This window comes from Aricia agestis, chromosome 13 (assembly GCF_905147365.1).
Source record: "Aricia agestis chromosome 13, ilAriAges1.1, whole genome shotgun sequence".
Classification (NCBI taxonomy): domain Eukaryota; kingdom Metazoa; phylum Arthropoda; class Insecta; order Lepidoptera; family Lycaenidae; genus Aricia; species Aricia agestis.
The window spans coordinates 781797-798169 of record NC_056418.1 but is presented as its reverse complement, the minus strand read 5'-3'; the positions used below and the strand labels follow the sequence as shown (position 1 = coordinate 798169).

Below are 16373 nucleotides of genomic sequence, written 5' to 3'. Positions count from 1 at the left end.
AAACTCAACACAATTACTGTAAATAAACATGAACCAAGACTACATCAATTTTGATGGAATTTCGATTGAAAGTGAAAGAAATATTAGTGTAATCAAAACACGTTGCACTTTCGCTGCACTAGCGCTCATTCGCGGCCGCGTATTTTGTTTGTCCACGGCCCACGCATTACGAATTTTTAGCAGAGAAATTCGTGAAAACGTTTTTGATATCCGCGTATGTGGATTTACGATATTATATTGTTCTTTGCACTTTTATATACCCTCAGTAACAGAAATACGCCTCTTTCTGCTTGTTAGCAAGGATCACCGTCTTGGTCTATTATAATCAAAGACGTAAGTGGATAAAATGGAAAATTTTATTACATAAAAGCACTTGTTCATTTTTTCCTTTATAATTTGAAAAAAAAAAACTCGTTGCTTGACTACTACATTATCTAAAGTAAAAATAAAACTGAAAAATATATAATCACTCAAGCTTCAAAGCAAAATCGCTTTTCGCTGTATGTTTTTTAAAAGATCAAGCACATATAAATATAGGTAAGCTTAGGTCTTTAAAACTAAACAATGGATTTCGATGTGATCACAATATAATATAGCGAGGTTCAGTAGGAAGTTTAATGAACTATTATTTAGTGGAGAAACTCCTATGAAAGTCTGATTACTTTAATATCAGCATTGTGTGAAGTTCGTTAGTCAAACATAAAGTCGACGAAAACGGGTAATAATGCAAAACAGTATTGCGATGCACGTATCAGGGATAATCTATGCAGCCATTGAACTTTCGTGGAGTTTCGAAATTGCGGCCATCTTTACTAGTTCTAGTCGGGTCATGGTTGCCTAGACTATCAGGGTGAGTACGTGAGTTCTTCTTTTAAGTGTTAAAAAAGAGCATACCCTTGAAAAGTTATAGGTCTGATGTAAGAAAACAACATTTTTTACGCAGAAAAATACGATCCAGTATTTTTCTCTTACCAATAGTTACAATAAAAGTTCATGCGGATCAGCGGATCAAAATCATGTCTGAATTTTTTTTTTCAAATGTTTTATAGATATGGTCTAGCAGAAATAGAACCTCCTTCAGTTTGGAAGTCGGTTAAAAATACAATGCTTATGTTTTGCCTCTAGAGAATAGTAACCCTTTTAACGACCCCATAAAGATCACTTTGACTAGAATGATAGTCAAAAATGTTCCATCAATCAACAAACACTTTCTTCTCATCTAACCAATGATACATGAGCATTTGACGGCTAGTTTTTGTCATATTGACGTAGATGTCAGACGTCATATTATATTTCGTAACGGTGCGGCCAAGCGTGATCTTATGTCATCACTTTCGTGCGCTATATAACCTGTATGCATAACATTTTAATTTGTAGACCATCATTGATAAAATTAAAAGATTTAAAAGCTAATAAAATACTTTTTTGCATCAATATAATAAATATTATAATTTTCGTTTATATTTTTAGGGGAATATAATATTTTTAATACAATTATATGAAAAACTGATATAAAAACTAATAATATAAACAATAATTAATTATTGTCCTTAACTACTTAAAAGTAGAGGCCAACTAAGTAGTTATTGTTAAAACATGTACAATTTTTAAATAATTCATTAACAATTCCTTTAATTAGGAATTTAGATGCCTTAATACAAAAATATTACGTAAATAATTAAAAAACTGTTCATCAATATGTCGTAAATTATTTAATTTTTCACTTATTCGACCTACTTATTTTTCTGCATCGATTTTGATACTAATTTTATTAAAATTTAATCAATTTATACAAATTTATAAACCAATTAGGAGTTGTATAATTCACATAATGTTACATTTGTTACGATCGACATAATACATTTCCATAAGCCATTATTCAAATACATAACGAAGGTGAATTAAATAATCTACCTATTTTGCACATTCAAATATTATGTTACTATAATTTGAGTTGCAAAAATATTTTGTAAATTACCAAAAAAACTTTATCGTTTTTACATAAAACATGTCTTCACATTAATTCCCATCGTATATTTTTTTAATATTTGCACGTCGTAGACCGACAAAATATGAGTGCTACTTGACATTGTAGCGTCTTATTGTGACCATATTTTTGCAAATAAACGTTAATTATTCCTGTTTTTTTCCTTTTGACGTGACAACTTATTTAGCGGAGCTGCGCACTTTTTTCAGATAACAAGCTATAGCCACGAGACTTGATCGAAGATTCATAAGACGGAAGGGGAGTAGACCACTGCTGTGATAAAGGAATGGAAGTATTACGCCACGCACAGCAAAACTCTGGAACGAACTGTCGCGAGCAGTATTTCCAGACCAATACGACTTGCAAACTTTTAAGAAGAGAGCGTATTCCCTCTTAAAAGGCCGGCAACGTACCTGCAACTAGGGTTGCCAACTTCTTTGACAAGGAGTAACAAAGATTTTGTATACTTTACTTTTGTTCAACAGTAAATAGCATAATTTAGTACAAAACAGTACTGTTTAAAACTGTATAGTTGACAGCCCTACCCGCAACACTTGTTGCGAGTGTTCATGGGCGACGCTATTTGCTTTCCGTCAGGTTGTTTGCTCGTTTGCCCCATTATTTTATGAAAAAAAGTAATGTTCTCGTCCCGATCCTACGCGTGGCAAAAATATATGACTACCGCTGCTCCGCTCATTTCTGCCGAAGTGCAACGCGCTGTTTTTTCATACCCACTATTGTAACAATTGTATCAAATCTAATTTGGCACGACTTTACATCGAATTCACTACCACGACTCAGGGTGCAATACTGTTACAATCGCCGTTTACATTTTATTAGTAGCGTAACCTTTTGTAAGGTTTTCGTGAGATACAAAATACAATAGTGATTGTTTAACAACAAGTTGGGAGATATTGTATGGGAGAATACTTACAATGGATGACATTGGGACGGCATTGAGATGCAACGGGGGTAGGATGTAAGACTCTAGGTTGTAGAGTTAAGACCTGGGTGCACTTATGACTTAAGGTGAAGCCTAAATCTAACTACATTAATATTGTAAATACAAATAAGAACTTCTAAATTTTTGTCAGTCGTCTTTACGCCCATGAAACCGCTAAACCGATCCTGCTGAAACTTTGAATTCCATAGGATCCCGGAAAAATTCCTGCATGTAAAACGCATTTTGGCACAAGGGACTCGCGAGCATCATTTAGTTTATAATATCAGAATGCAGTACTTACTATTCAAGTAATATTGCATATAACTTTAGTATTTGCTCCAGTTACCTGTCTCTGTGTAGACTGTAGGTCTTACGTTACGTCAGTATTGCATCGAGTTAGCCAACCTGAGTTATGCCTATTAGTTAGATCACCGATAGAAAATGCTGCCGGAACCGTACATTATTCAGAGCCTAGCCTAAACCTCGTGGTCTGCTGTCTCTGCTCAAAATGGTGACTTTGACATAATGTTAATTGTTTGAGTTGCTACTTGCTACTTGCTACTTGCTAGTCACTTATAGAAAGAAAGAAACTTTATTCGGTAAAACAATAGATAGACATTAAATTATCAGGAACATTTTAATATAAGTCTTACCAAATTGGCACCCACTCAGCATCTGCTGCGAACGCACGCAGTTCGCAACGCTGGTCTTCAGTAGGAAAGTATACAATTAAGTATAAAATATATTTCAACTGTAGGGCATAAATTAATATTATTTATATTGAACTGTTAACAACATATAATAATTAACTTGAAACATGATAATTATTATACCTTGACATTTCATTTAAAATGTTTTTGAATAGACGGGCTTAGTTTTGCAAATTTTATCCATTCATTAACTACTTTAATGTGACCCCCAAAATGTTTTGATTGTTTAACCTCACTAGTGTTTAAAAATTATAATTTATAGTGGAAAATGTTAATTATTCTATACTATCTATCCTTATAATAAAGAGAACAGGCTTATTTGTATTCGACATTACAAGGTCGATTTTGATAAAAATTGGCACAGATATTAAGAAGCACTTTATTGTTTAAATAACTTGCTTATAAGTTACTTGCATGCAGAACTAGATGACCCGGTGATCTTCGTATTAATTGCCTCTCAATATAAACCTTCCCTGGACCTCCCACCAATATTTCAATAAAATTAACCAAATTGGTTCGGACGAGAACGTTTAGCGAGACTAAAAAACTTTAAAATTAATTTTTATTTGGATAGAAGATATTTTTGCATTCTTGTCGAATATTTTGATTATTCTGTTAGCCGAAAATTTGTTTTTTTTTTAATTTATAAAATACCTCTTCAAATCCTATGAAAAAAAAACAAGATTATAATATAGTTGAGTTAATTAACGTTAAACATAAAGTAACCGGCGCGTAACATTTAGGTCGGTCAGTTGGTCAGCCTGGTGAGAGTTACAGAGATACTAACACATTACGTATACGTGGGAGAGCCATGCTTCGGCACGAATGGGCCGGCTCGACCGGATAAATACCACGTTCTCACAGAAAACCGGCGTGAAACAGCGCTTGCGCTGTGTTTCGCTGAGTGAGTGAGTTTACCGGAGGCCCAATCCCCTACCCTATTCCCTTTCCTACCCTCCCCTATTCCCTTCCCTTCCCTACCCTCCCCTATTCCCTCTTAAAAGGCCGGCAACGCACATGCAGCTCTTCTGATGCTGCGAGTGTCCATGGGCGACGGAAGTTGCTTTCCATCATGACCCGTTTGCTCGTTTGCCCCCTTATTTCATAAAAAAAAAAAAATTACACACATACACTCATTAGCTGATTTTACATTTTATTTTTTTACAGTGTAAAAAAGTGGCCCGTCCGTCAGTTACCTCTGCGTTTAAACTACTGAACCGATACAATACATTGAAGCAAGGAGTATAAGACGCTTGTCGTGTCAAAATGTACAGTTGCCGTGCGATGAACATAATATATTTTCCGAGCGAACGAAGTTGCAACCATGTTCTTTCCCGAAACAAAGTATCTCTTCATCAACAACAATAACAAATCATCTTTATAAGTATTAACAAAATCAATCAATCAAAAACATTTTATTCAGATTATTTTTTATGAACATCGAAACTAATTTGGTCATGTGGATTTGCAGACAGACTGACAGACAGATATTTATAATATTACTTAGTATGTATTAAATATACATAGCCGCCGAATATCCATACTTCCATACTAATCCATTTCCATTAACCTATCAAGCCCCATAAGATCACCGATGATCGCGACAACAATAGAATAACAATATTTTTCTATATATTTCAATAACAAGGTTCTTTTCGCCGGGTTAGTTCCTGAACCGGTGGTAGGCCTCGTGTAAACGAGACGTTCTAAAAGGGTTCGTTAACCTATTTAGAAATAAATATTTTGATTTTGAATAGATTTCCAAGAATCCACGATCGAAGGTTTAATATTATAAATGCAAAAGTGTGTCTTTCCGTCTGTCTGTTACCTCTTCACGTCCAAACCGCACAAACGATTTTGGTGAAATTTGGTACGGAGATACCTTGAGTCCCGCGAAAGGATACTTTTTATCACGGAAAAATGTACGGTTCCCACACGATAATTTAGTTTTGGCGCAACGGAGTTGCGGGCATCATCTTGTATTACATATAAATATATGCTAATTTACAATAACTGAAGAATGTTCGTACTGCGGGCGTTTACCTTGACGATACGAATCGGCTCTCGCTGTATGTGGCAAGCTTACAGAAGCTTGTGTAAAGAATTGTTAGCTTTTAGTTATATTATGTTGTATATTCTTATTATTTTTTTTTGGAATTTGTAAAGAACATTAATTATGCGAAAAGACTATGTTGTTAGTTCGAAGTTTAAACATCATTTAATGTCTCTGAGTGCGGCGGTAATATTGGGGTAGATTCAGACCGCAACACGACGTGTAGATGCATTTCTAAATTTATATGGATTTGACAGATTAACAAGACGTCTCGCGCAATTAAAATCTGTCAAATCCATACAAATTTATGCCGCGCCGCGCCTCGCCTCGTCGCGTTGCGGTCTGAATTGACCCTTATACGTTGAGTAAACTTAATATTTCATGTACCTATCTTACATATATTTTTAGGTAAATATTTCAATATTTTATAACAATAATTATTGTTGAAGAAAGTTAACCTTCAGCGAGTGTAGGCAATACCGATTGTCCTACAAACTTAAAATGTAAAGTCTTGCGATTTATTTTTATTTCCAAGTTAATGCTGCTGATAGACTCTGAAGCTACTACGAACTATTTAAACGACAATACCATCCTTATGTCACTCTCAATAGGAGCTACAATGCAACAATGAATGAAAGGCACTTCACATACTCACATACTCAATGCCACCTGCCTGAGGAATGTATGTGACAGGAGGTGAGCTACAATATGATATCAGGTGTGTAAATAACAAGATATTTTTGACTCTATTTTAAGCAAACAAGAATGAGAAAATTTTAAATTGATGTGAAAATAAGAGACCTACTGGAAATCCTTCCAACCGGGCGAGACTATCCATGCTTCTATACTTCTGTGGCGGTACCCACAGTTCGCCTAACATTCCTGCATCGCGCTATCGAAGTTCTCTAAGTGCATCGGTATATAATATACGATAGCTGAAATGTATCACGTGGGCTCCGGCCTGACCGAGCATACCACCTCGCTCGGTCGGAAGATCTTCCTTTGTGGCCACCACGCACTATCCCACACTTCTATACTAATATTATAAATATGAAAGTGTGTCTGTCTGTAACCTCTTCACACCGAAACCGCTGAACCGATTGCGCTGAAAGGATATACTTAGAGTCCCGGGAAGGAAAATAGGAAATTTTTTCATCCTGAAAAAATGGACGGTTCCCGCTAATAAACTAATTTTAGCGCAACGGACTTACGGTCGTTATCTAGTAAATATTAATGCGTGCAGTTAGGTTTTCCGGAGTCCTATGACTACTGTTGGCCTCGGCTCACTAGTGTAGAAATAAAATATAGTCATTTCTCTCTCTCTCTCTCTCTGGGAGAGCCATGCTTCGGCACGAATGGGCCGGCTCGACCGGATAAATACCACGTTCTCACAGAAAACCGGCGTGAAATAGCGCTTGCGCTGTGTTTCGCCGAGTGAGTGAGTTTACCGGAGGCCCAATCCCCTACCCTATTCCCTTTCCTACCCTCCCCTATTCCCTTCCTTCCCTACCCTCCCCTATTACCCTATTCCCTCTTAAAAGGCCGGCAACGCACATGCAGCTCTTCTGATGCTGCGAGTGTCCATGGGCGACGGAAGTTGCTTTCCATCAGGTGACCCGTTTGCTCGTTTGCCCCCTTATTTCATAAAAAAAAAATCTGGAAGTTAATAAAAATATTTTACTATTCAGACAGATGCCTATTATTATAATATTTACTTAATTTCTATACTCGTAGCTATTTCAAACAGTGATGTGAAACATTTCTAAACTAGGCCGATACTTAGTACATTTGAGTAATAATAATTATTTTTGCGACGCAATTATTGGTCTCAATCAATAAATGCCCAGGTTTAGAAATCGGAAATATCATTAGCTTTCACGTACTACACAATGAATCGAATATCATGCTATGTCTATTTAGCATAGCCCAAATATTGTCACTAAATACTAGTTTATATTTTCGTTGATACTTACATTCGGATAAGCTTACGCTCTTTTAAGCTTCTATTTTTGTTTGAAAGAAAATAGAAGCTTAAAAAAACAGGTAACGATTTCAATGATATTATGTTTTGAAGCTTTATGCTAGTAAGTTTTTTTTTTTTTTTTAATAAAAATAAGGGAGCAAACGAGCAAACGGGTCACCTGATGGAAAGCAACTTCCGTCGCCCATGGACACTCGCAGCATCAGAAGAGCTGCAGGTGCGTTGCCGGCCTTTTGAGAGGGAATATGGTAATAGGGGAGGGTAGGGAAGGGAAGGAAAGGGAATAGGGGAGGGTAGGGAAGGGAATAGGGTAGGGGATTGGGCCTCCGGTGAACTCACTCACTCGGCGAAACACAGCGCAAGCGCTGTTTCACGCCGGTTTTCTGTGAGAACGTGGTATTTCTCCGGTCGAGCCGGTCCATTCGTGCCGAAGCATGGCTCTCCCACGTATATAGTAGTAAATATACATTGTAAGGTCACCCAAATCCCAATTTTATAGGCATTAAGGAGTGAGCACACTGAGACAGGCCGTGCCGAGGGTCAGCGTGCCGGGGCGCATCGCAAAAATCCGCCTCCATACAATTTGTATGGAAGCAGATGCGCGTATCGCACCGGGGCGCATCGGCGTGGATTTTTGCTCGGCGGATTTCCGTCAATGCGACACGGCCCGACAAGACCCGCTGCGCCCCGACAACAGTGTACTACTATATATATATATATATATATATATATATATATATATATATATATATATATATATATATATATATATATATATAGCAAGAGGCGCGCGGATGTGATGCGATGCGGCCCGGCAAGCCTCGGATCAAAATCCATCAATGCATTGCGCGCTGACCCGCCCCGGCACGCCCCGGCACAGTGAGCGTCAATGCGATGCGACCCGACCCGGTAATAGTGTGCTATAGCGCATTTTGCGCTGCGCTGCGCCCCGACCCGCCCTGGCACGCACCGACAAAGTGTGCGCGAATCTTTATAGGTATTTGTCATCACAATAATCAATTCATATAGTACCTACCTATAGATAGATTTGCTTTCAATAATATTTAAACCGGATTTAACTGGCACTACAGAACACGAATCTTGGTGACGCAAAGAAGTAAATGTTTTTTTAGCTAACTCGGTTAGGCAATTTTAAATATAACTTACGATGGCGATATTTATACTTATATTATAAATATGGGAAAGTAAATGCAAAATGAATACTAAAGAAATATATTAACAAAATAGTCCGATAGCACAATACCCATCGCAATGAAATATGCACAGAAGGAGTGTAAGTGTTGGCATTACTATATTTTTGTGACACCTGAAAGAAATAACCCTTCCTGGCAGTCGGGTAAGTAAACCCAAAACGGTAGATATTATATAATATGGTCGCTGGTAAGTATTTGTGTAATAACCCACATTTTTTTTGTTGAGTTATGAATGCAGTCTCGTTCTAAATGATCTTAAGAACAAGACTGCATTCATAACTCAATATGTATTTTTTGGGGGAGTAATACACAAATGCTTAACAGCGTCCATAACATGAGAATTAACTTTCCTAGTATTTATTATTCGTATTAGAATTTCGATCCCAAAAATAGCCATAATTATTTATTGCGTAATATTCAAACAGGCTTTCACGTTTGACACTTACACAATATGACTGTGGCTTCAATAGTAATTGCTAATAAATATTTATTATTTAATAACTATTTGCATACTTTTATGTAATATTTGTAAAGAATTTCATCCTTTTTTTGCGTTGGGGGAATGCGTTTACGCATCCCTGGGGCCTGGGGAGGACCACCGTGGTATGTGGGGCTCCCCGGAGCGGACGGAAGACGCACCCGGGACTACCCACTAAACCACAACGGTGTTCCTACTCCTAAAGGGACTACGGGAAACGCGAGTTAGACGACCGCAGCCCCACCACCTCTGCCTCTTCAAGCTCAACTCGTGGACACCATTACACATTACTCCGCGACGCTGCGCTGGAACACCTAGCGCATCGTGGCCTACCCGGGACACGATGTCATGGGCGACGTCAGCCCCATACCGACGCCCCGAATTCCCCTGCTTAGGCGGGATGTCGTGACCAAAGTATTTCATCCCGCTTCTGTATTTTTTATTCTGAAAATACTCTTAGGCTGGTATAAATAGTCAGTACTCAAGACTCATCTCGGTCTCAAGACACGGTTCAGGCTCTGTGATTGGTTGGCTGTCAAAATTTAGACCAATCATAGAGTGAACCGCGTCTTGAGACCGAGATGCATCTTGAGTACTGTCTATTTATACCAGCCTTAGGTCCCGTTTCACAGTACATACACAGTGTCAGAGAGGAAAAGATAGCAAAAGATTTTCTATCCCAGTTGCAATAAACAATCAAAGAGAATATAATCACTACGTTATATAAACAATATACATATTATAATTATTATAATAGACCTTGTTAACTATTAGTATCTAAGTAACATGTTGATAAAACCAGCCGTTGTTAATATTTTGATACTAAATGAATCATTATCATTGATTTTCTGGGATGGATGTAGCTAGTATACTCTAATAATATAGCTATAATCTTTTGTCCAGATATTAAACAAGCAGAGGTATCGCTCAATCCTAAATGCTTTGATAGTATAATTTGTTATACAACAAAAGTGTAGTTTTAACGAGCCGAATTCAGAGCTGACTTTGAGAAATTGCGTTTAATGTTGCTCTTGCAATTAGAGAAAGTTAATGGCAGAAAATTAAATTATGTTTGAGACACATATCAGTGCTGTTTCATTCGTTCATTCACTCATTCTTTCATTCATTTATTCCATTCTCCGTTTCACTGTAAGTAGAGTGCAGTGCGTTATTATTTTTTATGACTGTAAGTACTTTCGTTTTAAAATGTTTTTGTCATGGGCGTACCGAGGGGGGGCAGGGGGGGGGCAGCTGCCTCCCCTGGATCATGTTGAAGTCCCTACTAAGTATATTATCTAGTACTTTCATCTATAAAATAACGAATTTTTGCCATTTGTTCGCAATACATTATTAATTTTTTATTCTTTATAAACACCTAGCTTATAAAATCTGATTTGCCCCCCCCTCCCCCCTTGGCCCAGAATCTGCGTAATTTGCCCCAAGAACCTGGGTAATTTGCCCCCCCTGGCCCAGAATCTGGTTACGCCCATGGTTTTTGTAAAGAAGTTTGGTGTAAAAAATATAATTGTATCTTTTGAACTTGAAAAAAATTAACTGAAAAAACAATTTTTTTATTCAGCAAAAATATGGCGTTATAAATAAGTCATAATTTTATAAATTTATGTACAAAAAAGCATTATAATATACTTTGCTGTCTAAAGAGCTCTATGTTAATCCTACACTACAATATTTAAGTCTACATAACCAGTCTAACTTTACTATACAGTAAGATACTAGAGGCATAGAGAATAAACTCTATATGATCATAATATTATTTTCACTGTAGTTCATATAGAGTGTAAAGTAAACATAAAACAAAAGGAGTAAGAACCAGTGACCGCCGCGCGATGTGCAGAGTGGCCTCCAGCAAATTGTAAAGGTTATAGACCCTTTATTGTACACTAGCTTTTGCCTGCGGCTTCACCCGCGTGGAATTCTGAGAACGTCATAATTTCAGAAAAAAAGCATAACTTTTTATACGTATGTGATGTAAAAATTTTTGCAATAGGACCAGTAGTTTCTGAAATTACCTCCTACGAACAAAAAAATTAACTTTACGGTCTCTTTATTATATTATTAGTGTAGATCACTTGGTAACTATGTGTTTGTGTATATTTGTATAATTATACAGAGTGTAGCAAAACAAAGTGCTAATAATTTACGGTGTCCGGTCCTCTGTATAGAGTTTATTGTGGAAATAGCTTGCCCAGAAAAATCACAAACAATTGCTCTTTCAGCGATACTTTCACAGAACACTTTGCTTTGTTACACCCTGTAGAGTGTAAAATATCAGATCGATTTTTAACCTATCTCACTCGCATATTGTTTGCCAGGTCTCTGCTCTATGCAAGGATTTTACCTAAAATGAAGGTGTAAAACGCAATCAGGAAGTAACCAAAAGTTAAGTCTCAACTTTATTACAATCATAAAACCGGGTAAAAACTCTATCCTAGTCTATTAGAATTAGGAAATATTTTGTTAAAATATAGTCTTTTTTTTATAAATTCTTACCAAAAAATACTAGATTTTAGCATGTTTTATGTTAAAACTATTAAACTTTAAGGCATAAAAGCTTTTCAAGCGAGGCAGCTTTAAAGCACAGATCACACTACTGATGTGTGGGTAGGTCAAGGTCGTTTCTAGACAGACGCTCCACACCATTCATAGTTATTTTACCCCTGACCGAACCTTAACTCCAATAACATAGGGGCTCTTTTAAGAAACTCCGAGATTGAGTAATAAAGATACATAGTTAAATAAAATAAAAAAATATTTTTTATGAAATAAGGGGGCAAACGAGCAAACGGGTCACCTGATGGAAAGCAACTTCCGTAGCCCATGGACACTCGCAGCATCAGAAGAGCTGCAGGTGCGTTGCCGGCCTTTTAAGAGGGAATAAGGTAATAGGGGAGGGTAGGGATGGGAAGGGAAGGGAATAGGGGAGGGTAGGGAAGGGAATAGGGTATGGGATTGGGCCTCCGATAAACTCACTCACTCGGCGAAACACAGCGCAAGCGCAGTTTCACGCCGGTCTTCTGTGAGAACGTGGTATTTCTCCGGTCGAGCCGGCCCATTCGTACCGAAGCATAAAATATTAATAATAATAGATTTAAATTGTTTGAAATGGAATATACGTTATAGCATTAGTAATAGTGTAGTACTAATGCGACCTATCCTGTTCTACGTGGCCTTGACACAAAACTTTCATTTTTGTTTCTAGTTTTATATTTAATTTGCATTTTTAATACAGTAAGTGGAAAATTTTATTTTACATTTCAATAAAAAACAAAATTTATTGAGATAATAAATTTTATTTAAATAACTCCCAATAATGTCTATCCGTGTATTTATTTGTTAAAAATATTTCAATATGTATGAGTCGATTCAAAAACTATTAATTTAAGTAAGTACTAAAAAAATTAAAGCCAACAGACTTTTAAGTGAGATTGATGGCGAAAACATTAAAAAAATATATTTAATAATAATTTCTTATTCTAATTACATTATTATTCTAAATTCTTATATTCTTAACAAAAAGTTAACACTTAACAGAAAGCGAAACGTCATCATTTCTGATTGATGTTGTTCAAACAAAACATTGTTGTTAATTTACATTATATCTGTAATTTTCTATTAAACCTCTATCAAAATATGTATATATATATTGCCTGAAACTGTATTGCGTCAAAATAATAAATAATTTGGTATTTGTACATCACTCCACGAAGATTGTGGGATGTCCTTTGTCGGGACTCGGGACTGGAAATAAGAGTTACCATTTACCACCAAAAAGTGTGAAGAAGGTGCAAACACAGGTGATATTCTCACTCTTTATAGTATAATATTCCATTAAATATTATTAATTTCTAAATTGTGAATAGTCAATAGACTATACTTTTTCGTATTTTAAAGGGAACCATAGATATTGAATATTTTAGACAAACGTTCAAAATATATAGCTTAAAATTAAAATATTACGTGACATTTCAGCTGACCCTTGAAATGTGACCTTTATCTAATCTTATCGTAGACGACCATGGAATAACTTAATTTTTTGCATATTATAAAATTATTTAATTTATTTTACTGCCAATTTATAATACGAAATTTTCGTCGGAGCCATAAAAAAGTATCTACCTACCTATATTATATCTTATCAAAAAAGAATAGACGCCGAACACAAATTATAAATTACGGAAAATATTGAAAAACTTTATCATAACAGATATAAAATGTACCAGAATGATAATATTTGAAGTGTACAAACGTTGTGAGTGGAAATACGTGGCAAAAAACCACCATTCGATACTGATTACCAAGTTCAGCGTCTACTCTTTATTGACAGACTGTAGTTCTGGTTCCAGCTTAAAAACTTGGTGTTTGCCGCGCTATAAATTAAAAATGTACCAAATTATATAATACCTAAGTAAACTGTCAACATTTTATACATACAACATAAAATACATGTACTTGGCCTATATAGTTTCACGCGAGTCATCTGCCGTGTATAAGATTTCAACGCACTCGGCGCACGCTGCACGCCACAAAAGCGGAACAGTATGACATTCTTTTTGTATTATCTATATTTTTGTTCCTAATTATTATTTACTTGAATACTAGCTTTTAACTTAATTGTATTTTAAAAACACAGTATTTTATAGAGTAAAAAAGCCTATATGTGTAAACGTAGAGGCTACACTACTATCAAATCTTCAAAAAATTTCATTGGCTATAGTTTTTGTAGCAAGAAGTACCTAATAGATACTATTAAGCCTTTATTTTATTATTAACGTAAAGTATGATACTTTTATTGAACATTTTAATTCGATTTTTTTTTTCATAAATAGATGTAGTTAATACTTAATAGCAAACACGAATACTTACTTTGTGTAAAGTATACAGTATAATATTATGAATTATAAATCTCTTCAAATTCCATACTGGGTTTTGTGTGAATTCGGTAACAATTTTTACTAATTTTTTCTTTCTTTTTCTATTAAGTGTGATATTCATTATAACGCGACTTGTAATAAATCTTTTCCTGTTAATTATATAATATTTCAATAAAACATTTCGTAACAGTAGGTATAGCTTAAGTACACGCAATTTTATAACGGGTAATAAAAAGCTAATTATTTTTATGTTAATGTTTTGAACCATAAGGTCGCAAGTGGAGGGCAAACTTATTCATAACAGAACCACTTAAATGTTCCCCGCAATTTACTATTGTTGGAACCATCCTTTTTTTTCATAAAAAATCTTTTGTTCTTTCCTGAGGTTAAAATATCTCCATACAAAACAACTGTGATAAAAGATTTATAATTTTTCAGATATTTTCTCAATTATTGAAATTACTGTCTATTTATTAACCAACTTCCAAAAAGGAGGAGGTTATATGTTCGGCTATGGACTTTTTTTCTCTGAAAAAACCTTACCAACAACATCTAGTTAGCATACGTAGTTTTTTGTCGGATTTTTTTATAAAATCAGGGGGCAAAAGAAAGGAACTACAAGCCTATATTATAGACACTCACAATATCAGAAGTGTTGCAAATCGTATAAGTTATTCATATATTTACTAGCGCTTAAGCTTTTTAAAGGAGGAGGTTGTATGTTCGGCTGTGGATATAATTTTTTTACGTTAGCGTTTTGTCAAATCCCACACATTATTGATTTCTAATGTTACTGTCCAAATTTTTGAATGCAAGTTGTCCAAGTACTTAGGCAAATATTCGCTATTTCTGTTTCGTTTCGCGTATACGATTTCTACTCGCCAACTAGATTAACCTGTTCCTGCGTGTTAGCTATAGTGCTACTAGCTAGTATAGTCGCAGTGATCGACGAGTGAATGGATCACTTATGTTGCAAACTGCACAGATGACCTAGTATTTATAAGCTATGACCATTGCATTTATTTCTATTGAATTGTATTTTCGTGAACCTGCTTTTTGTAAGTTTCATAAGAATCGATACTTCAAATTCGAATCTACTTTTTTATTGGTCTTTTTTTTTTTAAGAAACAGTCAAAATCTTATTAATTTTATTCTACAGATTAACTGTCTCACTCAGGGACGCATATTATATACTTCACTATAATTAAACGTAGATTTTGACATACACCGTACATAATCTGTTACTTCATTAAATTGAAGTTTAATCATTATTTAATGATTCTTTATATAGTCTTTATAGAGCGATAGTTAAATAATTTTTTTTTTGGATTTTGTACAGAATTAAAACTTACCATTTTCAAAAATCTCCCGTCGTAATTCCCCATGTTCATACCGAAAACAGCATGGAATTTAAATAGTCTTAAACACAACTGTTATTCACAACACATCACGGGTGGAACAACACTGGCAACACTCGCGTTCCAAATTCAAACGTCAGTCGTCGCGGGCTGCGCACCGAACACTGGCAAGATGGCGGGTTTTTTTGACGGTTCACACGTTCACTTTCTACGACCTTACGTTGTGTATAATTAAGATTTACGTAATAGTTATATGAGTTTTCGGTTTCCGTGGAAGTGTTTTATGATCTTAGTGATCTATTCTCGGTGTTCCGCGAAGGATGCGGAAACTGAAGTAGAGCTTATTTGCCGCCATTTTTAACAGACTTCCAAAAAAGGAGGAGGCTATGTTCGATGGATATGTTTTATATTTTTGGGAACTTAGAGCATTGGTTGGAAAACTGAAGGAAATCTGTAGAGTCAGGTAGACGAGCGTAATTTTGTGATTTATGAGTCGCAGAATTTCGGTCACGTACATTATGTTTCATGCAAATCATGACCCACAAAATTACGCTCGTGTGAATGAAGTAGGAATTTTCTATGAAACTGAATGCAGCCGAATTTCTGCTAACCGAAATTCTGCGACTCACAAATTTACGCTCGTTTAACCTCGACACCCTTATAGTTACTTACCTATTTATCAGACTTGAAGTTCTTGGAAAAACATATTTATGATTATATGTTTCTTAATTCTAATAATACTTATGCACATCTTAAG

General features: G+C 35.6%; 1 protein-coding gene across 1 annotated transcript in view; it reads right to left on the bottom strand.

Moving 5' to 3' along the window:
* The window catches only part of LOC121732867 (mucin-5AC), a 72647-nt gene extending 56884 nt beyond the window's left edge, over positions 1 to 15763 (bottom strand). The window contains exon 1 of the mRNA XM_042122861.1: positions 15611 to 15763. Within this exon, the coding sequence (XP_041978795.1) occupies positions 15611 to 15649 (39 nt within the window). The 5' untranslated portion in view covers positions 15650 to 15763. The remainder of the gene's footprint in view (positions 1 to 15610) is intronic.
* Positions 15764 to 16373: the final 610 nt, after the last annotated feature.